The sequence below is a fragment of the Pinus tabuliformis genome, chromosome 9 (genome assembly GCF_031772625.1).
Source record: "Pinus tabuliformis cultivar Carrire ecotype Pingquan chromosome 9, CPIR1, whole genome shotgun sequence".
Classification (NCBI taxonomy): Eukaryota; Viridiplantae; Streptophyta; class Pinopsida; order Pinales; family Pinaceae; genus Pinus; species Pinus tabuliformis.
In genome coordinates, this window is record NC_142307.1 from 920,237,974 (window position 1) to 920,262,645 (window position 24,672).

The 24,672-nt window shown below is 40.4% G+C and overlaps 1 protein-coding gene across 1 annotated transcript; it reads right to left on the minus strand.

The window, feature by feature from the left end:
• Positions 1-23,841: 23,841 nt before the first annotated feature.
• Positions 23,842-24,423, minus strand: LOC149151741 (uncharacterized). Its single transcript, XM_089443249.1, has one exon. It carries the CDS (start codon positions 24,421-24,423, stop codon positions 23,842-23,844), a length of 582 nt encoding a protein of 193 aa, XP_089299375.1.
• Positions 24,424-24,672: the final 249 nt, after the last annotated feature.

Below are 24,672 nucleotides of genomic sequence, written 5' to 3' on the forward strand. Positions count from 1 at the left end.
ACATTCAACCATCGACACTTGGACTTTCACTTTACAAGATGTTACATACAATCTTCACATGTACCCATGTGAGAAAAAATAGGCTTGAGAAAGCCATGCAAGCTACCACTAACACTCGGATAGTTATGGTAAGACCAACCCTTCAACATCTTTGCGATGATCGACGGTGGTGAACTGATGCCAATCTTGGTTGTCTGTGATGGTGTCCATGTGCTCAATAGTGACATCCTACTGAAAGCAAACTCTTGCCTTCGTTGCATCTAGGTACATAGATAAGGCTCCTTTGTACAACTCATTTGATAGCATGTGCATCATCATCTTGAGTGCAACTAAACCAGCAACATACTGATGCATAGTGTCTATGTTGATCTCCAAGTGTGTGTTGGTGACTATGCACATCAATCAGTTGAGATACATGTTGAGCTCCGGTTGGAATCACTTCTTGTCTTCACCTCGGTGAGTGTGCGAAGGGTGGGATCACATGTGTGCACATAATGACATCCATGCTCCTGAACACCCTTGCATGTGATCGAAGGCACTACTCACACTGTTTGCTCCGTGTCAGCTGTTGGGCTGGGTCTATAACCTGTATGGGAACAGTTTCATAATTCTGTGCATGTTACGCCTCCTGTTGTACATGTTCCTACTGCAACTCCTTCTCTCGTCTGTGCAACTCCTATTATTCCTTGAGTTGTCACTTTAGCACCTGCAACTCCTTCTCTATTTCTCTCTCTCTCTCTACCTTCGCACAATTCTCTTGTCGTGATGTCACCTCATAGCCTCAATCTCCAAATATGATTTCATCACAAGTGGATCTGCTTGAACTTGTACCTTTGCTCTACCTTTGTGTTGTTAACAACCTTCCTCTCGCATTTGTCGCATGCAGGTGTGATACCTTCTATTGTTGTTGATGATGTTGGTCATTGTGATGTCGCTACCATTTCATCTTGATATCCTTGTCTATGAACAACTTGATGTCTTCATAGATAGGCAAGTTCATAGACACTTGATTCAACTGCATCCCTAGTTGCGCTCTCAACATTGTCTTTGACTTTTCTCTCTTGCAATCCATTGTACCTGTGCTGCTGAGAGGTAGACGAACACCTGTGATACTTGGATACATAGAAACACTCATGGTAAGCAATCTATCAGTTGAAAACCAAAACAAACTAGAGGACTGACATGCAACATACCTATGTGATCACTGTCTATCAAGATTACACAATTTTCACTAGGAGGCTAGGAGTCTGACTGCAAAAACTATGCAAGGCACATTCTGTGCTATCAAGAGGTTTGTCTGACTACTAGAAGTGCACAATGCACAGTCCAGCCTTGCCTACTGAGGAATGAAACTGCACAATGCACAATTTCAATCAGCAATGAAATGCAAACTAGCAAACTGCATTGTGCAGTTTCTGGGGCCAGCAAGGCACTGCCTCCCAAAATTGCATAATGCAAGCCTAGATGTCAGTGTTGGGTGAGACTTGCAAAATTTATGGAGGCAAGGTAGAGCCTTCACTTCCAGAAATGCATAATGCTATCTGAGCAAGGCAAGGTCTGGGCTAAGGCATCTTAAACCTGCCGACGAGTGAATGAAAACATGAGAAGTCTGAATGCATGGTGATACTAAGTTTAAATAAGAGTGAATGATCATGCATGCAAATAGTGAGTGCAGGATGCAAAAAATGGGAAAACATGCATGTGTGTGAAGTGGGTCAGAGCTGTAAGATCAATGTGAGGAATGAGCTCTGCACAATCTAGTTCATATGTTTTGATAAGATATAGGTAATGATGAGCATGCCACAAATCTAGAAAAAAGTGACACTTCGCGAGAGGTTTCTAAAATAATCTATGCATGTAACCTCTAGATGCTAAAAATAGATCCCTCAAATCTAGGGATGCCCCTTGCATGCTGCCTTTCGCTATTTCGGGAAAAGAAACCCATGCATGCAAATCAGTTTTACTCAGTCTCGAAGGGAACCAGTCAACCTGAAGGCACATGCATCAGTCTGCGAGCCTAGGATGAAAATTTGCGAAGTTTCTGGGCTGAGCAAAGGTGGCTATCTATTAGGAATTGCGTAATTTCTTGGCTGAGTAGTTCACTGTGTCCTAGAATTGCACAATTTCTGGGTTGAGCTACAGTTTTGGGTCAGATTGCGCATTTTTCTGGAGGATTTCCTTACTGTTCTGCACAGTTCTGGAGCCTAGTAGGCTGCCAAGCTAATTTGTGCAAACTTTGGAGGGAAGGCTAGTTCCCCTCGGGAATTGTGCAATTTTCTGGGGGATCTGCTTAGCCAACAATTAGCTTGAGTCCAGAATGGAAGCCTATGAAGGGATTGAAGCAAAATGACATGCATAAGTTGGAAAGCCACTGATAATTAGTTGAAACCTATGTACATGACAGTGCAAGACATGCTGCTAAGGATGGTTAGTAGTGAGGATCCAAAACAAAGCTAAGGAAACATTTTGGAGGGTGTTTGTAGCTGCTACAACGCTTGGTGACACACTGGTACAACTCCGGCTCTCTAAATAGACCTTGTTCATCAAAAGCAAGTCTAACACCTCCGGAATTATTTTTTGGTTCTCTATTTGTCTTGGTTTTCACACTTGCTTGATTGTAAGTTGTAGCATCTGCCAATATCTTGGTCGGTCGACACACATTCCAAGCCAATCCAACACAATTATTTCTATTAGGATGAGGGGTATATTGGTGCACAAGCCATATGATAGTCAGAGTTTAATTTTTCATCTCTATTGTTTCTCTGCTGCGAGTAAGCCTAGACAATACCCCGGTGGAGTCACGTAGGAAAAAAAGCATCACTCTGCTACCTACGAGCCTGGTCAATAACACGGCAAAGTTACTTGTATCACCTCTCTACGTACGAAGCCTTTCTCTTCTTTCGCCTTATTCATTTTCATTTTTTTTGAAATTTTTTCACATTTTCATTTTCGTATCTGTGCATAACAGTTATTCGTCTCAGAGGCAGAAGAGGGATTCCAAATTATTGAGAGTAGAAGAGGTTTTTCTTTCAAAGAAGTAGTTTGTATATACCTCTGTCGTACTTGTTAAGGTTTTCCCCATCACCTTACTCTACTTGAATGAGCTGATTTGGGTTAAACCAAAACAACCAACTAGAGTACATCACACTAGTTAGCGCGCAAGCATTGTATTTTCACCAAGGATCACTTTTATCATAATGTATCTTCCATTGATGTATCACGGATTGAAGATAACAAGTTCTTCATACAGAGGCAGGATGAAAAATAACCAAGTATTGATAACTGCACAACTCCTCTTATAGGCTACCCATCTTGTTTCAAGAGTCGCACAGAGTTTCATGCGAAACTAACCTATGAACATAATAAGAAAAAAACGACAAAAGAAAGAGAAATGAAAAGAAAATGCTTAATAAAAACGAGTAAGCAAACAAAAATTCAAACAAACAAACATGCATGCACGCAAACAAACCAAAAGTAAACACTACTCCTTCTCCTAAGTTAACGATGCATGGGTCTACTCACGTGAAGTGATACTTCCAATGTAGCCATTGGTGCATTGGTAGACCCATGTTGGTGAAGGCATGGTTCGTGAATAGTACAACTGTGCGAACCAACAACCAAGAAAGATATAACAATGAAGACAGACACACTCCAATTTTAAATGCATCCACAAAAGATGAGTGAGCGGAAATGTGTGACATGCAATATGTGGACTTACCATGGTGCTATGCTACACTGTGTTCAGATGTTAAGTGTATGCATTCTCTTGACTGTGACATGCAAGAAAATGTGAGAAAGGTAGACCACTTACATTGCACAAGTGTGCTTACTGTGTAAGATTCCTCCAATGCATGAGTGATGGGATTGTGTAGTTCGAGTGGAGGAAGCGAGATCTAAGTGTTTGATTGATCTTCGGTGCATACAGATGAGTGATGAGGAGCCTTGGATGTTTGAACAATTTCTTGATTGGAAGTGAAACCAACCTCATGATAGCGAGGGCCTAACATAACCATCAGCTCCGGCTGAAGTGCCTCAATAGTTTGCGCGATTTTGACTTTGTCGATAGATAGATCACCATAGAACAATGTAATAAGTTAACAATTATTGAATCAACATCGTGACTGGATGAATAAGTAGAGATATCATGACAACTAAGATCAAAAAATTCAAGATGTTTGTTGACATCCTCATGATTTGATGAATCACATAGAGGGGTAGATGAGACGCAATTATGTTCACCCTCTGCATTTCCGAAAGAGAAAAAAAAAAGATGAAAAATAAATTTAATTTTCAAGAAATGATTGTTCCTCTACTTTATTAGATGATGGATTGACATCCAGTGTGTTCTACGAAAGATAAACAATGGGTGCATCCATAGATGGAGATACACAAGCGAAATGAGGGATGGCAGAATCACCAAAGATGTCAGGGAAAAATGGAGGAGGCGCGGACAAAAGGGAAGCATCCTTACGCAGCTCCATCACCAAAGTACATTGAGCGAGGTTTGAACTTGAAATTCCTTTTGGGATTGATAAATTTGGTAAGACAATATGCAAATTTGTCCATGAGATACTGGAATTTCATCTAACTTTTCGAAGATTGAAACTACAATACACGAAAGCGGTCACAAAAATCCATAGGTGATTCTTGCGAGCTCTTCCATTGTTTTAATATTTTCTGTCAATCGGTTCAGGATCAACATGATGGATAGTAGATTCAATGAGATCACAGAACCAATCAAGTGAGTGCACGATGCTGGGTGACAAACTCTAGCACCACCATTGTGGGGATTCGTGAAGTATGCAAGCAGCACATTGGCCTCTTCTGCCTAGAACTCATCTACAAGGAATGCATAGAAGTATTCTAAGTACTCAAGCCCTTCTACTTCACCTTCACCATCATACATGAAATTGGACAAGAAATCACAAAACTCCCTCGCGATGTCGAGAGGTTCGACATGCGAAAAACATCATGGAGGTATGATTCTGATAGTATCCATGATAGATGTACAAAGATTCACAACAAATTGTGATGACTCGGCGTGTCATCTAGCCCTCCTTCTAGTGCGAAAAAGTTGACGGTGATGGACCCGCCAACATGTCTAGGGATCTCCCCAGTAAGAAGTCCCAAGTAGATCTCAGACCGTTTGGTGTAGGAATCCCAGCAGTCAGTCGTACAGTATCGCCTTGACCACGGTTGTGGGTAGAGGTAAGTAAGATCTCCTTGTTAGTAGCAAGGGTGTGAAATGCATAGCAAGCCAAGGAAGGTGAATGAATGGCTCTAACACATGAAAAGTGGAGTGAGTGTGCCCCTTGGAAACCTGTGGGAACACGCGGCTTGGAAGGGAACATACGAGCAAAGATGCATCACGAACTGGAAGGCAGGTGAACCACCAATCCAAAGTGATGGCTAAACCAACAACACATCTCAGTAAGCTTCATACATACATATATAGAAAGAGTTTATACATACATGCGTAGGCAAACAAAGACATATCATTAAAGTAACCAAGTTAACTGAAATACAATAACAACACATAAATGAAATGTGTTGGCTCTGGTATATTAAGAAGTGAAAGTTCCAATCATGCAGTACAACCATGACCAGCTACTAGTCCCAATAACGGAATATTACAGTCATTGTCGCTTGCTCCTCCAAAGAGATGTACTAGCTCTACACTGTGGAGAACTCAAGGCTCATTACAATACTCTCCAAGCTTTCTCTAAGATACTCCTATCGGAAGCTTGGATACCCAAAAGCCCTTACAATGACTTATGAGGTTCTGTAAATAGAAAATGGTTGGGTGACCCTTGACGTTCCCCTTTATGACTCCTCACCTACCCTCATGACTCTTCAACTACTACATGATTGTTACGTTCAACTATCGACACTTGGACTTTCACTTTACAAGATGTTACATACAATCTGCACATGTACCCATGTGAGACAAAATAGGCTTGAGAAAGCCATGAAAGCTATGACTAACACTCAAATAGTTTTGGTAATACAAGCTCTTCGACATCTTTGTGATGATCGACAGTGGCGAATTGATGCCAAGCTTGGTCGTTCATGATGGTGTCCGTGCACTCAATGGTGACATCCTGTTGAAAGTGAACTCTTGCCTTCGATGCATCCGTGTACACCGATAGGGCTCCTCTATGCAAATTGTTTGATAGCATGTGCATCATCATCTTGAGTGCAACTGGACCAGCAACATACTGATGCATAGTGTCTATGCTGATCTCCAAGTGTGCATTGGTGAGTATGCGCATCAACCTGTCGAGATACATGTTCAGCACCGGTCAGACTCATTTCTTGTTTTCGCCTAGGTGAGTGTGCCAATGGGTGGGATTGCATGCGTGCACATAATGACATCCATGATCTTGAACACCCTTGCATGTGATCAAAGGCAATACCCACACTATCTACTCCGTGCTATCTATTGGGCTGGGTCTATAACCTGTATGGGCACAATTTCATCAGTCTGTGCATGTTGTGCCTCCTGTTGTACCTGTTCCTGCTGCAACTCCTTCTCTCGTCTATACAGCTCCTATTCTTTCTTGAGTTGTCACTTCAGCACCTACAAATCCTTCTCTAATTCTCTCTCTTTGCCTTTGCGCAATTCTCTTGTTGCGCTGTCACCTCATAGCCTCAACCTCCAAAGATGCTTTCATCACAAGTGGATCTACTTGAGCTTATACCTTTGCTTTACCTTTGCACTGTTAACAACCTTCCTCTTTCATTTTCCGCACACAGGTGTGCTACCTTTTATTGTTGCTAATGGTACTTCTCGTTGTGATGTCGCTGCCATTTCATCTTGTTATCCTTGTCTATAAACAACTTGTTGTCTTCATAGATAGGCCAGTTCATAGACACTTGATCGACTACATCCCTAGTTGCGCTCTCAACGGTGTCTTTTACTCTGCTCTCCTGGAAGCCATTGTACTTGTGATGCTGAGAGGAAGATGATAACCTATGATACTTGGAGAGATAGCAACAATCATGGAAAGAAATCTATGAGTTGAAAACCAAAACAAAATGGAGGACTAAAATGCAACATACTTATGTGACTGTCTGTCAAGATTACACAATTTTCAATGGGAGGCTGGGAGACTAACTGCAAAAACTGTGCAAGGCATAGTCTAGGCTATCAAAAGGTTTGACTAACTGCTAGAACTATGCAATGCACAGTCTAGCCTGGCCTACTGAGGACTGAAACTGCACAATGCACAATTTCAGAGAGCAATGACATTCAAACCAGCAAACTGCATTCCACAGTTTCTAGGGCCAGCAAGGCACTACCTCCCAGAAATGTGCAATGCAAGCCTGGATGTTAGTGTTGGGCTAGACTTGCGCAATTTCTAGAGGGAAGGTAGGGCCTTGACATCCGAAGATGTACAATGCTAGCCGAGCAAGGCAAGGTCTAGGCTAAGACATCTTAGACTGCCGACGAGTGAATGAAAACATGAGAAGTGTGATTGCATGATGATACTAAGTGTAAACAAGAGTGAATGATCATGCATGAAAACAACCAGTACAGGATTTAGAAAACAAGAAAACATGCATGTGTGTGAAGCAGGTCGCTGCAATGGTGATCATTGGTGCAAAAACAATGTCATGCATGCGACAACAGTGAGATGCAAACGAAAACTGAAACAATGCTTCTATAAGCTAACATACATTAAAATGACATCAAGTGCTCATTGAAATCAAGGAGACAACACTCACACAAAGAGAAACACAAAAAATTCCAGTAATGCAATGCAAGACATGAGAAGCAGACTCACCCTTAAATAGCTAAGATGAAAGTTCCGAAGACTCCTGGATGCAATGTGGGATGTCAAAGCTATAAAATGGATGTGAAGAATGAGCTCTGCACCATCTGGTTCATAAGTTTTGATAAGATCTAGGTAATGATGAGCATGCCACAAATCTAGAAAAAAGCTTCACTTCGCGAGAGGTTTCTAAAATGATCTATGCATGTAACCTCTAGATGCTAAAAATAGATCCCTAAAATCTAGGGATTCCTCTTGTATGTTGCCTTTTTCTATTTCGGGAAAAGTAACCCTGCATGCAAATCATTTTTTCTCGGTCTCTAAGGGAACCAGTCAACATGAAGGCAGATGCATCGGTCTGCAAGCCTGGGATGAAACTTTGTGCAATTTCTGGGTTGAGCAGAGCTGGTTGTCCATTAGGAATTGCATAATTTCTGGTTCGAGTAGTTCACTATGTCCTAGAATTGTGCAATTTCTGGGTTGAGCTGCAGTGCTGGGTGAGATTGCGCTTTTTTTTGCCCAGCTGATTTATGCAATTTTTGGAGTGAAGGCTAGTTCCCCTCCAAAATTGCACAATTTTCTTGGGGATCTTCTTAGCCAACAATTATCTTAAGTCCAAAATGGAAGCCTATGAAGGGAGTGAAACAAACTGACAGGCACAGGCTAGAAATCCACTAAAAATTAGCTAAAGCCTATGTACTTGATAGTTCAAGACATGATGCTAAGGATGGTTGGTAGTGAGGCTCCAAAACGAAGCTAAGGAAACATTTTGGAGGGTGGTTGTAGCTGCTACAACGCTTGGTGACACATTGGTACAACTCCAGCTCTCTGAATAGACCTTGTTCATCAAAAGCAAGTCTAACACCTCCGGAAGTATTTTTCAATTCTCTATTTGTCTTGGTTTTCACACTTGCTTGATTGTAAGATGTAGCATCTGGCAATATCTTGGTCAATTGACACACATTCCAATCCAATCCAACACAATTGTTTCTATTAGGATGAGGGGTATATTGGTGCACAAGCCATATGATAGTCAGAGTTTAATTTTTCATCTCTATTATTGCTCTGTTGCGAGTAGGCCTAGACAGTACCCTGGCAGAGTCACGTAGGAACAAAAGCACCACTCTGCTACCTACGAGCATGGTCAGTAACACGGCGAAGTTACTTGTATCACCTCTCTACGTACGAAGCCTTTCTCTTCTTTCACCTTATTCATTTTCATTTTTTTTGAAATTTTTTCACATTTTCATTTTTTTCATTTTCGTTTTCGTATCTGTGCATAACAGTTATTCATCTCAGAGGCAGAAGAGGGATCCCAAATTATTGAGAGTAGAAGAGGTTGTTCCTTCAAAGAAGCAGTTTGTATATACCTCTAACGTACTTGTTAAGATTTTCCCCATCACCTTACTCTACTTGAATGAGCTGATTTGGGTTAAACCAAAATAACCGACTAGAGTAGTTGACACTAGTTAGCGTGCAAGTGTTGTGTTCTCACCAAGGCTCACTTTGATCAGAACGTGTTTTCCATTGATATATCATGGACTAAAGATAACAAGTTCTTCATACAGAGGAAAGATGACAGATAACCAAGTATTGATAACTGCAAAAGTCATCTTGTAGTTTACCCAGCTTGTTTCAAGAGTCACACACAGTTTCATACGAAGCTAACCTATGAACGGAACAAGAAAAAAATGACAAAACAAAGAAAGATAAAAATAAAATGCTTAAGCAAAGCGAGTAAGAAAAAAATCATTCAAACAAACAAACATGCAAAGTAAGAAGCAAACATGCATGCACACAAATAGACCAAAAGAAAAACTACTCCTACTCCTAAGTTAACAATGTACGGGTCTGCTCACATGAAGTGGTACTTCCAATGTAGCCACTGGTGCATTGGTCAACCCATGTTGGTGAATACATAGTTCGCGAATAGTACAACTGTGCAAACCAACAAATAAGAAAGATATAACAATGAAGACAAACACACTCCGATTTTAAATTCATCCACAGAACATAAGTGAGTGAAAACATGTGACATGAAATATGTGGACTTACCATGGTGCTATGCTACACTGTGTGTAGATGTTAAGTGTACACATTCTCTTCATTGTGACATGCAAGAAAATATGAGAAAGGTAGACCACTTACGTTGCACAAGTGTGCTTGTTGTGTAAGATTCCTCCAATGCATGAGTGATGGGATCGTGTAGTTCGAGTGGAAGAAGTGAGATCTGAGTGTTTATATTGATCTTCAGTGCATATAGATGAGTGATGTGGAGCCTTGGGCATTTGAAAAATTTCCTGATCAGAAGTGAAACCAACCTCAGGACAGCGAGGGCCTGACATAACCATCATCTTGGGCTAAACTTACTTGATAGTCTACGAGCTTTCGACTTCATTGACAGATAGATCATCACATACGAGTGTCTTAGATAGGTTAACAATGATTGAATCAACATTGTGGTCACATGAAGAAGTAGAGAGATCACGAAAACCAATATCAAAAAATTCAATATGTTTGTCGGCATCCTCATGATTTGATGAATCGCACAGAGGGGTAGATGAGATGCAAGAATGTTCACCCTTTGCATTTCCGGAAAAAGCAGATGAAAAATCAAGTGGGTTTTCAAGGAATGATTGGTCCTCTCTGTTATCGGATGATGGACTGACATCCGGTGTGTTCTGCAAAAAATCAACAATGGGTGCATCCATAGATGGAAATACACATGCAAAATCAGGGATGTCAGAATCACCAAATATGTCAGGGAAAAATGGAGGAGGTGTGGATAGAAGGGAATCATCCTTCACTGCAGGTTGATGCTTAAGCTCCCATTCATACTCTTCATAAATGATAGCACAGGATTTTTGGGAAACACCAACTTTGTCAATAGCTTGATCCTCATTTACAACAAGTGTAGAGTCTAGAATGGATGAACAAAAGATAATGCAATCTGGAGGATCAACAAAACACAAAGATGAAGGTTGAGGTAAGACATGCATGTGACAACCCATGGGCTTCGCAACCAAGTCTACACGAAAATTGAGAGAAGTGATTTTGGGAGGATGTGACAGTTGAGCGGATGTGTGTGCATGTTCTCCCACATCACTCTGAGGTGGTGGATCTATTTGATGAGGGGACTATGGATAGTCACTTGTGACATCGACTGGGTTCATCTATGGTTGCTCAGCTCCATCACCAAAATATGTGGAGCGGGGTTTGAGCTTGAAATTCTTCTTGGGATTGACATATTTGGTAAGAAAATATTCAAATCTATCCATGAGATACTGGAATTTCATCTGACTTTTCGAAGCTTGAAACTGCAATACACGTAAGCAGTCCCAAAAATCCATAGGTGATTCTTACAGGGTCTTCCATTGTTTTAACATTTTTTTGTCACGAGGTTCTGGATCAAAATTATGCAAAGAATATTCAATGAGATTACACAGCTTCTCATGTGAGTGCATGCTATCAAGTGGCAGACTCCAGCACCAATGTCGTGGGGATTCGTGAAGTGTGTATGCAAGCATCATGCTCGCCTCGTCTACATAGAACTCATCCACAAGGAATGAACAGAAGTCTTCTAAGCACTCAAACCATGATACATCGACTTCACCATCATACGTGAAATCAGACAAGAGATCAAAATACTCCCTCGTGATGTCGAGAGGTTTGGCATGCGAAAAACATCATGTAGGGATGCGTCTGATAGTATCCATGATAGATGTACACAGATTCAAAACAGATTGTGAGTAATCAGCTTTTCATCTAACCCTCCTTCTAGCACCAAAATGTTGGTGGTCTTGGACCCACCAACATGTGAGGGGATCTCCTCGGTAAGAAGTCCCAACTAGACCTGAGATCGTTTGGTGTAGGAGTCCCAGCAGTGGGTCATATGGTATCGCCTTGAACATGGTTTCACGCACAGATAATAAGATGTCCTTGTTGGTAGCAAGGGTTTGGCATGTGTAGCAAGCCAAGGAAGGTGCATGAATGGCTCTAACGGACGGAAACTGGAGTGAGTGCGCCCCTTGGAAACCTACGGGAACATGCGGCATGGAAGAGAACACACGAGCAAAGATGCATCATGAACTGGAAGGAAGATGAACCAACAATCCAAAGTGATGATTAAACCAATAGCACATCTCAGTAAGATTCATGCATACATATTCAGAAAGAGTATATACATACATGCATAAGAAAACAAATATATATATCATTAGAGTAACCAATTTAACTGAAATAAAATAACAACACATGCATGAAACGTGTTGGATCTTTATATTAAGAAGTGAAAGTTCCAATCATGCAGTACAACCATGACCAATGAATAGTCTCGATAATGGAACATTACAACCACTCTCGCCTGCTCCTCCAAAGAGATGTACTAGCTCTGCACTAGGGAGAACTCAAAGCTCATTACAATACTCTCCAAGCTTTCTCTAAGATACTCCTATTGGAAGCTTGGCTACCCAAAATCCCTTACAATGATTATGATATTCTATAAATAGAAAAGGGTGGATTGACCCTTGAGATTCCCCTTTGTGACTCTTCACCTACCCTCATGACTCTTCAACTACTACATGACTGTTACATTCAACTATCGACACTTGGAATTTCACTTTACAAGATGTTACATACAATCTGCACATGTACCCATTTGAGACAAAATAGGCTGAGCAAGCCATGCAAGCTATCACTAACACTCAAATAGTTGTGGTAAGACCAAATCTTCGACATACTTACGATGATCGACGATGGCAAACTAATGCCTGCTTGGTCGTCCATGACGGTGTTTGTGCGCTCAATGGTGACATCTTGCTGAAAGCGAACTCTTGCCTCCGTTGCATTTGGGTACACCAATAAGGATCCTCTATCCAACTCATATGATAACATGTGCGTCATCATCTTGAATGCATCTAGACCAACAACATACTGATGCATAGTGTCTATGTTGATCTCCAAGTTTGTGTTGGTGAATATGCACATCAACCTGTCGAGATACATGTTCAGCTCCGGTCAGACTCAATTCTTGTGTTCACCTCGGTGAGTGTGCCAATGGGTGGGATCACATACATGCATATAATGACATCCAAGCTCCTGAACACCCTTGCATCTAATCGATGACATTGCTCACCCTGTCTGCTTCGTGCCAGCTGCTGGGTTGGGTCTATAACCTATATGGGCGGAGTTTCATTAGTTTGTGCATTTTGCGCCTCTTGTTGTACATGTTCCTGCTACAACTCCTTCTCTCATCTATGCAGCTCCTGTTCTTCCTTTAGTTTCCAGTTTCAGCACCTACAACTCCTTCTCTATTTCTCTCTCTCTACCTTCATGCAATTCTCTTTTCGCACTGTCATCTCATAGCCTCAATCTCCAAAGCTTCTTTCATCACAAGTGGATGTGCTTGAACTTGCAACTTTGCTCCGCCTTTGTGCTGTTAAAAACCTTCCTCTTGCATTTGTCACATGAAGGTGTGCTACCTTCTATTGTTGTTGACGGTGCTGCTCACTCTGATGCCACTACCATTTCATCTTGATATCCTTGTCTATGAACAACTTGATGTCTTCATAGCTAGAAAATTTCATAGACACTTGATCGACTCCATCCCTACTTGGGCTCTCAAAGGTGTCTTTGACTCTTCTCTCCTGGAATCTATTGTATTTGTGTTTCTAAGAGGCAGACAAACACTTGTGATACCTGGAGACATAGCAACACTGATGGCAAGCAATTTTTCAGTTGAAAACCAAAACAAAATGGAGGACTGACATGCAACATACCTATGTGACTATCTGTGAATATTGTGCAATTTTCACCGGAGGCTACGAGACTAACTACCAAAACTGCCCAAGGCATAGTTTAGGCTCTCGGGAGGCTGACTGACTGCTGGGACTATGCAATACACATTCCAGCCTGGCCTGCTGAGGACTAAAACTACGCAATGCGCAATTTCAGTCAGCAATGACATGGAAACTGGCAAACTGGATTACAAATTTTTTGGGGCCAGCAAGGCACTGCCTCCTAGTATTACGCAATGCAAGCCGATAGGTCAGTGCTGGGCCATAATTGTGCAATTTCTGGAGGGAAGGCAGAGCCTTCACTTCAAAAAATTCACAATGCTAGCTGAGCAAGGCAAGGTCCGGGCTAAGGTAGCCCAAACCCTCCAACGGGTGACTAAATACATGAGAAGTCTGAATGCATGGTGATACTGAGTGTAAAGAAGAGTGAATGATCATGCATGCAAAAAACCAATGAAGGATTTAGAAAGCGGGAAAACATGGATGTGTGTGAAGCAAGGCACCACAATGGCGACCATCGATGCAAAAACAATGCCATGCATGTGACAACAGTGAGATGCAAACAAAAACTAAAACGGTGCTTCTACAAGATAACATACATCAAAATGACATCAAGCGCTCATTGAAATCAAGTAGACAAAACTTACATAAAGAGAAACACAAAAAGTGACAGAAATGCAATGCAAGACATGGGAAGCAGACTCCTAAGCTGAAAGTGCTGAAGACTCCTAGATGCAATGTGGGATGTTAGAGTTGTAAGTTCAATGTGAGGAATGAGGTTTGTAGCATCTGGTTCATAATTTTTGATAAGATCGAGGTAATGGTGCCCATGCCACAAATCTAGGAAAAAGCAACACTTGGTGAGGGGTTTCTAAAATGATCTACACATGTAACCTCCAACTGCTAAAAATAGATCCCTCAAATCTAGGGATACCTCTTGCATGTTGCATTTTGTTATTTTGGGAAAAGCAACCCATGCATGAAAATCAATTTTGCTTGGTCCTGGAGGGAGTGGTCAACCTTAAGGCACATTCATCGGTCTGCGAGCCTAGGATTAAAATTTGCGCAATTTCTGGGTTGATCAGAGCTGGTTGTCTATCAAGCCTTGCGCAATTTTTGGGCTGAGCAGGTTACTGCATCCTAGAATTGTGAAATTTATGGGTTGAGCTGGAGTGCTGGGCCATATTGTGCAGTTTTCTGAAGGAGGACTACCTTACTGTTCTGCACAATTCTAGAGCCTAGCGGGCTGCCGAGTTTATTTGCGCAATTTCTAGAGGGAAGGCTAGTTCCCCTCTAGAAGTGCACAATTTTCTTGGGGAGCTTCTCAGCAAGCAATTAGCTTAATTCCAGAATGGCAGCCTATGAAGGGAGTGAAGCAAAATGACATGCACAGGCTAGAAAGCCACTGAAAATCATTTGAAGCCTATGTACTTGATAGTGCAAGACATGCTACTAAGGATGGTTGGTAGGGTGGCTCCAAAACGAAGCTAACGAAAACTTTTGGAGTGTGGTTGTAGCTGCTACAACACTAGGAAAGAGAAGAACTTCTTCCCTGCAAGGCCATCCAAGACTTGATCATTGAAAGTTAGGGGAAAATGGTCATTCTTAGTGGCTTTGTTTAGCTCTTTTTAATGCACATAGATCCTCCACTTTCCATTCTTCTTTGGGACCAATACTAGAGGGGACACCCACTTACTATCTGAGATGGGGTAAATGAACCTTGCATCCAACAATTTCTGCAACTCTTCCTTCACTATGTCTTTGAGGGTTGGGCTCATTCCCCTCTAAGGTTGGTGCATTGGTTTCCATCCTTCCTTAATGTATATTTCATGAGTACACAATGAAGGATGCACTCCCTTCATTTCCTTATAGCTCTAGGAAAAAGCACCCAAATGCTCTCTCAAAATGTTGCAAAACTTCTCTTTTTTGTTGCTTGATAGAGGGGTTGATTTTCAATGTTTTAGATGGACCAAATTATACCATTTTGACATGAGTATGACTAGGGTCAACTAGGCATAAATTAGTCCAAGGGTTATCTTTGGATTCCTTCACCATCTCATCAAGAGGCATGGTGTTAGGGGGTTGGGTCTGGAGGATTTGATCAATGAGGTCATCTTCATCAGGTTTCCCCCCTCCTATAATAGCATATAGGGTACAAATTGGATACGATTCAGTATGACATACTTAATCTTCATCTTCCTCTTCCAACCATAAGGGTAGGTCATGCTCTAGGGATGGTTGAGCAGGAGGGTACAAGACCAACTGTTTGGAAAAATTCCCATTCTTAATGGTCATGTTCCCAACTCTGCAACTTATGTAATAATCGGGAGTTGCTAGCCATGGTCTTCCAAGGATGAAAGGATAATCATTGAATTTGGTCTTGGGCTTGACAACTAAGAAGTCAGCAAGATACAACCAGGAATCAATAGATACCATTACATCCTCAACAACTCCCTTAGGAGCTACTATGGAACTGTCTGTAAGTTACAGTATTTTTGTGGTCTTTCTTAAGGATCCTTGGAGATTTAGTTTGAGCATGGTCTCCTTAATCATCACATTGATGGCAGCCCTGAGATTAATCAACGTGTGAGGGATAATGATGCCATCAATGTGCACATCTATTGTAGGACTTTGATGGTCTAAATACTTTGGGAAAATTACTCTCCCTGACATTAGGTTAGACAATTGACCAATTACATTGATAGTAGGGGTGTATTTATTTCTCCTCCCAAGATGTTTGAAGAATTTCTCCTTGATTAGCTTGTTGTATATGGGGACATCCTTGATGGATTGGATGAGTGGGATTTTCACACACAAATTTTTCAATTCTCCTAGAAGTTCAGTCTCTTCTGGGGTGTGCTGGTTAGGACGAATAAATATTCAGGAATAGGAGGTGGATTGGCTTTGGGAACACTCTCTTCCTTTTCATCTTCAAGCTCCTCAGGTGAAGATGGAGGTTGGTTATCTGGTAGCACTCGTCTAGAACTGACATGAATTTCTTAAATCTCCATAGGATAGGTAGAGTAAGATGTCTCCCCACTATAGACTTGTTGTGCCTACTTGTTGTTTGGGTTTGGATTTGGTTGGGCAGACATCTGAGGTTTCTTGGGTGGAGTAGGATGAATTAGTTGTGGTTGAGATGGAGGTGGAGGCAGTAAAGCAAGAGATTGGTTGAATTAAGGCCTCCAACCTTGTGATGGGGTATTCCACTGAGGATGTGGAGAAGCATATGGCTGAAATGATTGATTGGAAAGTTGGGAAGGATACTGAGGTGCATAAGACCAAGGAGAAGTTGTGGACCATCAAGAGTGAGTCAGAGAACACCAAGGGGGTAGGGATGCATTCTGATTGGGATGGTAGTAGGAATAGGATACACCCTACATGCCTTGCTAGTATGGCCTAGGTCCTTGAGGCCTCCTTTGGTTGATATAACAAAGTTGTTTAGCCCCACCTTCAGCCCCTTGGTATACAACCTTCAATCCAGGCAGAGAAGGGCACTTATCTATGGAATGTTTTTCCTCACAGATTGATTAGACCTCTATAGGATTTAGTGGACATTCATTTCTGGGGTGCCTCCTAGTGTATTTAGGGCAAAAGATAGCTAAATCTCTCTCTACTTCCTCTTCTTTCCTATTTATATGCATAGTATCCATTTGCAAAGAAAAGGTGTGCAACATTTCACTTTTAAAGTCCTCCAACATGTTTCCAATTTCACTCTTGATAGATGTGTTGGAGGAAGAGGAACTAGCCAAAGCTTGGTTAGCCCTACCCTTCTTTATAGAAGCCCTAGAATGGTTTTCAAACACTATCTTGATATCATTATAGGGTAACTGATAAATTTCTCCTTTATACGGCATGTTAAGGGTTTCTAGAATGTCCTCGTTGATTCCTCTAAGAAGGACTAACTTGAGTGATTCAAGATCAAGGGTACATCTGACCCTTTTGTAACCAAGTTGGAACCTTTCCTCATAATCCTCCAGGGATTCATCAGGTTGGAGGGTCATTCTAAATATTTCATCTTTGGTCTCTTTGGACCTAAAATAGTCCCTGTACTTGTTCTTAAAGGATTGTTGTATTTGAGCCTAGGTAGTGATGTTATCCCAAAGTAGAACCATGAACCAGCACAAGGGTGCATCCTTGAGAGTGGATGGGAACAAATTCAACTTATGGTCATCAAACATATAATCATAGGTTCTAAATATGACCAAAAATTGTTGGCTTGAGGGGGTCTAGACCCAGGTTTAGAGTTAGCTGCACCAACCAACAAAACGCTACACTGTCGGCCCTTTTGGCAACAACTTGCATAGCGTAGGCTGTAGTCTCACCCAAGGCAGTACTGGGGGAAGACAGAACCAGGTTTCTGCATCAAGAGGTCTATGTGATGTGTTTATGTTACTTCTAGAGCTTTATTCCGACCTTCGCAAACCCTAACCCTTGAATCACAGAAATTACGATAACTTACAGAAAACATATCTAAACTCTTCACTAAGTGTTCTAAACATTCATAATATCATGTAGTTGACAAGATCTACCACTTCCACACATCTATTAAGCATGTCTCATAATAAATTGCAATAAACAAAGCAAATACACAGTAAATTCAGAAGTAAACATAAACGCACAGATGCACAAATGCACGAATACACAATGCCAATTTGTTTTGGAGAATTTGGTATCTGCGGATAAATACTAATTCCCTAGACAAGTATCCATATCTAGAACAACAGTTTAAAGTGTTTTAATCTTTACCTATAAGAAATAGATAAGATGAGAAGATGAGAAGACCTACTTGTAGTTCCGCTTTCCTCTCGTCTCCTTTGTATCAATCCTTTCACTCCTTCTCATACTTAATATGCCTTAGAAATACCTGTAAACACAACAGAAAACAAAGAATCGATCAAAGCAAAATATCTATTGAATATAAGTGAATGGAATCAGATACACTTCACACATATAAGCATTATAAAACAATACAAACATATGGGAGAAAGGTTCAAACACTTTATTGAATAGAAGAAGGAATTACAACCATTCGTGCCTGATTCAAAGCCATTCCTCTAGCTTGGATCCCATCCACATCACATCAAAAGCATGACAAACTTTTAGAATTATAATACTGGCTTCAAAGCCAAATCTCATAGCAACATTATCTCCTTACAATTCAACATAATGCAGCCCCTGATCAATTATATGAGTGATGAATTTATAGGAAGATGAAGGAAGTTTTTTCATAAATGGTGGCATTAAATGGCCTTTCATACTTAGCATTAGTTCCATGGAGGAAGGGATGAGAGGATAGGATGCATCTTAACTCATTCCTCATCCATTTTCGAGCTCATAGGAATTGATAAGTGAGGGAACCTTCTAGATGACTCCAAAAGATAAGAATATTCCCCAAACCCTATGTGAATTTCGCTCAATCTTGCCTAGCGCAAGTGAAAGGAAGCCTAAGTGCTCTACAGAGCACCCTGGCATGGACTTAACTGCTTTGCAGTGCACCCTTACATGGGCCTACCTGCGCTGGTCCCTCTAGAGGCTATTTCTAGATGTCTTCAAGTCATGAAACTATCCGGGAAGGAGGCATTCAAAGGGGTGACTTGTTTAGGGCATGTAGCAACTAAAATTAGGGTTTGATGAGCCCTAAAAACACTGATCTAGATGATGGGATTGATGTGCCCAAATGGATCTATAACATCCCTTCCTCTTCTCCCTCTGTCTCTCCCTCCACATTTGTGTGCTCCGTGTCTGACTCGCTGAGGTCAATAGTGGCTTGCGATGTAGTAGAGGCCATTTCTTTTGCTGCTTCTTTTTCCTTGGTAGTGACTTCCTTCTGTTGTGCACCCTTTTCTTTTTCGGTGACCTTCTCTTTCAAGGAAGCCTTATGTGCCTCCTACTTCTTCTCTTTTGCTGCTGTTGTCGTTGTTGTGGTCTGTGCTGCTTCGCCTTCAGCAACCTTACTAGTTCCCATGGCGGCATCATAGCAGGTAATCCAATCACTTGTCCATTTACTGACAACCCCCAAAATATTGTCCTTAGTGACTAAGTACGGAAAATTGTGCCATATTCACTTGGGATCTTTCTTCATGCAGATGTGCAGATTGTGCAAATATTCCTTGAAATCTACGACATTACTGTATTTCACGTGCAAACTTGGTGATAACCTTGGCCGGTGGTTAATCACCATCCTCAACTTTGACTCAAATAACACCCAAAATATCTTTGTCTCCATAATGCGCTCGGGGTCTTTAGTGGCCCACAGCGAAGCGAAATTCATAGCCTCAGAAAGATTTGCATCATGCTCAGGGATCTCACTTTCTTTGGGCATCCTCCATGCCACCAACACGATAAAAAAAAGTAGTCATGCGTGGTGGAACTATTTTCCCTCATCCTGGGCCTCTCTGTAATCCTACAAAAATTCGTGACATAAGTATTGAACCCAATTTTATTGGACTCCTTTGGCAAACAACACAACCAAAGAGACTACTGGCGCTGATGCTTCATCACCATGGCACTTCCTAATGACTTTTTGAGCCAAGATTTGTGCAATGAACTGCACCGCGCCATCTGATATGGATCGTATTGCGTAGTCGCGCAACTTCTACACCAACCTGAAGTCACTCTTCATTTGATCTGCCAATTTCTTCTCCTATGACTTACCCACAAAATCCTTTGCAAGGTGACTCCACTCCTTGGTAAGGCAGCAATGTGATTTTGTGAATCAACATGTCAATAATAGGGATGGGACCTCCCAACCAAAGGCACCCATCATGCACCAGCATCAAAAATTGACACACACAAACTATATTAATAGCGTTGTGGCTAAAATGTGGTACCCATAACATGTTTAGAAACCTTGTGCCTCCAACTTCAGCCACCCATTTCATCGGCTCAAGCTGCATGACATCCGCTTCTTCATAATATACCTTCCTCAGGTATTTTCTTGGCTCTAACTGTGGGAACTTCGCGTGATCCCCCAAGTCCCAATCCTCCATTTTTAAGTATGGTATCCAAGCCAGTAGATTTCCCTCAAACAGCACGTTCTCCAACAACAAAGGTGTCGAGACCATGAACTTCATTGAATCTGGGTCTTTAGGCAGTCATGGATTTTCTTGGTAATATATACGGAAATAGCCGAGTTATCAGCTCAACCTCATTTGCATTAATCTCCTCAATACCCCAAGTGATTTCTTCCTCATCTAAGTCTAGGGGCTTGGTTATCTACCTGGATCGATCCATATTTCCCTTCTATTAGATCTATGTCGTATTTTTGCGTGATGATTGTCGCACTGGTGCTTTTTGGGGATTCTTCTGCTTCTTATCTCCTGTTGTGGAAGCAAATGGCTCAGGTCTTAGCGACCTAGGCGATGTAGTAGGCAAACTGGTAGGTACAGGTTGGGCCAACTCCAGCTCAGGTCAAGTTGTAGTCATTCTCCCAATGAATATCTCGCGCTGCCAGTCAGTTAAATTTGTGAATCTTGACTATGAAATCTACTCTTTAATTCTTTCCCTATCCTTGACATACATACAACACTTCTCTTTGTGCAAACTAAAGTGCAACAACTCAAGCATTATCAAGAATAAAAGTTTACAAAAGATTTTTTGGCGAAGATCACATGAGACATCATTTGTCGACGCGTTTCGAACCAACCAGTGTGGTTCATCGTTAGGACAAGTTGAAGAAACAGATCCAGCTTAGCAGGTTAAATAGACAGAGCAGAGCCTCCAACGGCTAAAAAGACCAATAGCTACTTAGGACTGGGTACCGGGATCAAAACCCTCGTTTTTAAAAATTTTTAGGAAAAAGTTACCGTAGGGGGACCAATCCCTTAAAATAAGATTAATAAATAATTAAAATAATAAGTAAAAAATTAATTCATGATAATAGTTAGTTAAGATAAATAATTAAAAGTTATATTTAAGGGAGAAAACTACCCTAGGGGGACCAATCCCTAAAATAAAAATAATTTTATGAATAAAACTATTAATAAATAATTATTAATCTAGTAAAAAAATATTAATAATAACTAATTTTATGATGATAGTTAGTTAAATAATTGCAAAGTTATGTTAAATTAGTAATTAAAATAATTCATGATAGTAGTTAGTTAAAATAAAGAATTAAAATTTTATTTAAGGAAAATAAATAAATTAATTAATTAATTAAAAAAAATAAAAAATAAAAATAAAAATAAAAATAAAAAATAAAAAATAAAATAAAAAATAAAAATAAAAATAAAAAAAATAAAAATAAAAAAATAAAAATAAAAAAAAATAAAAAATAAAATAAAGATAAAAATAAAAATAAAATAAAAAATAAAAATAAAAATAAAAAATAAAGAAATTAATAAAGAAATTAAAAAAATAAATAAATTAATTAATTAATTAAAATTAAAAAATAAATAAATAAATAAAAATAAATAAATAAATTACCCTAGGGGGAGCAATAAAATAAATAAAATATTTTAATGAAGTTAGTTCAAAATTATTAATAAATAAATAAAAATTTTATGTTAAATAATTAAAAATAAGTTAAATTAGTAATAGAGGAATTAAAAACAGGACTCTAAAGATAAATAAAAGAAAGAGAAGGTATGAATGAAAAATATTTTATTATAAAAGTCAACCTAAAAATAATAATAATAATAATAATAATAAATAAAATAAAATAAAATAAAAAAATAAAATAAAAAAATAAAAAATAATAATAATAATAAAAATAAAAATTAAATAAAACTAAATTAAAAAAAAATAATTAAAAAAAAAAAACGACTAGGACGAAAGCGCTGGGACCCAACACTGACTGATTTTCCAGCCATCATCTCTATTGAGATTATTCGGCCTCTTTTCAATCTCCAGCGCCTCCCTAAATTTCCGATGATGGAAGCGTGAAACCTTAGCAATAACCCTAGCTTCCTCAATACAAACATGATGATTGGTTTTCTCAACATGCTCAGCTAAAGCGGAAGACTTAGTTCGCCTATGCTTAAGGTCTGCTGCATGCTCACTAATCCTCTGATTAATGGAGCGACCAGTTTCCCCAATGTAGGGGGTCCCACAGGAACAGGGGATCAAGTACACACCTTTCATATCTTTAGGGTCGATAGGATCCTTAGCTGATCGGAGGGACATGCGAATAGTGTTCAGGGGCCTAAAGGTCACAGGGACACTATGCGTCCTGAGAATCCTACCAATCTTATCAGTAGTCCCCTGAACATACGGAATATGGACACCAGGAACTCGCTCCTTTGGATCCTGTCGAGACAGCGAATTCTTGGAAGCTTTAAGGAAAGCCCTCTGACCCAAGAATCTACTATAACCATTCTCAACAAAGACATCAAGGAGATGGGATTTTTCTTTCTCAAAACTCTTCTTATCCGAGATCCTTAGAGCCCGAGTAGCAAGGGTATTGAGAACACCCATCTTTTGAGCCGGGAAATGATGGGAACTGGCATGAAGATACTGCTCAGTATGCGTTTTCTTCCGAAAAACTTGGTGGCCGAGGGAACCATCACTATTCTTAGAAATAAGAATATCGAGGAATGGAAGGCAACCATCGACCTCCTGCTCCATAGTGAACTTAATGGCAGAGGATTGATTATTGAGATGATTGAAGAAGAGATCCAATTCTTCTTGGCCGTGAGACCAGATAACATTAGTGTCATCCACATATCTTCTCCAAAGCTTAGGCAAGAGCCGGGAAGAGTTTAGAGCCTTGGACTCAAAATCTTCCATGAAAAGGTTAGCAACGACAGGGGAAAGAGGAGAGCCCATGGCAACCCCACAGGTTTGCTCGAAGAACTCCCCCCTCAAAACAGAAAAACGTAGAAGTGAGACAGATTTCAAGAATAAAAGTGTTCGACTGTGGAGCGGCATGCCATATTTATAGCTCAATTTGAATTCAAATCCATCTGTTCCCTCCAAATTCTTGTCATTAATGCACTTTTGGTGGCCGATTTCTAAAGATATGCTCCATAAATGTTCCTCCCCACTCCTTTTAATGGAAAAATCGTCATCCAATCAGCTACAGTGCTTCCAACAGTCACTTTTTTGCCATGCTACATAAGATTCACCATTCTAACATAACTTCTTCATCGCAGTTGTCCTATGCTACCTCCCTTGATTCATCACGTAGGGCATTCGCTTCGTCGAACCATCCTTCTAGCAATGTAGTTTATAGTCCCGCACTCCCTTGCAACTTCTTAGAGTAATAAGGCTATCCCACCTCTATATATTCATTGCGCAGTGGTGGGATCACCCTTGTACAAATTTAATCAACTCCCATTGGTCTTTCCCGGAAACATTTCCTCATTCATCTTTGCGAGCTGAACTGTGCCTCCATCCATAATTCGCTTAACAATATATCGCCCCAACCAATGCATTTGGAACTTTCCCAAAAACATCATGAACTCACTGTGACACAACAATACCAAATCTTCATTATTAAAGGTGTGTTGTTTAATATGGCAATCATGCCATGCCTTTTCGCGGTCCTTTTGTACCTTCTCATGAAAACCCAAAAAGAAGTGATCTTCCTCCAGCTCAACTAGTTGCGCGAGGCATTCTTCTATTGTATCTTGATCATCCATGTCTGTGACTACAGTGATCTGCAATCTTGGTATGATGTACTCCATCGGCATTACAACTTCTTGTCCATAAACCAGTCTAAACAACGTTGGTCCAGTCAACTTCTTGCAGGTAGTTCTATATGCCCATAGAAAAGCTAGTATGCGCACATACCAATCATTTCGCTTCGCATTGCAAATCTTTGTTAAGACGTTCTCTAGGATTTTATTAAATTCTTCAACTTTGTCATTCACTTGAGGATGATATGACATACTTTTCTGGTGATACATTTTGAATTCTTCAATTAGGGCAACAATTATTTTGTTCAAGTACGAACCTCTATCGCTCATCAAGATTTTATGGCAGCGAAATCGAGACCAAATATATTCAAAAAATAACTTCACAGTTGTGGTCGCGCTACAATCCTTCATAGGCTATGCCTTAGCCCACCTGGTTAAATATTTGGTCACTGTAATGATGTATCTGGCTCCTATCTTCTTTCCCAGTGGTTGAATTGGTCCCACGAAATCTATCGCCCA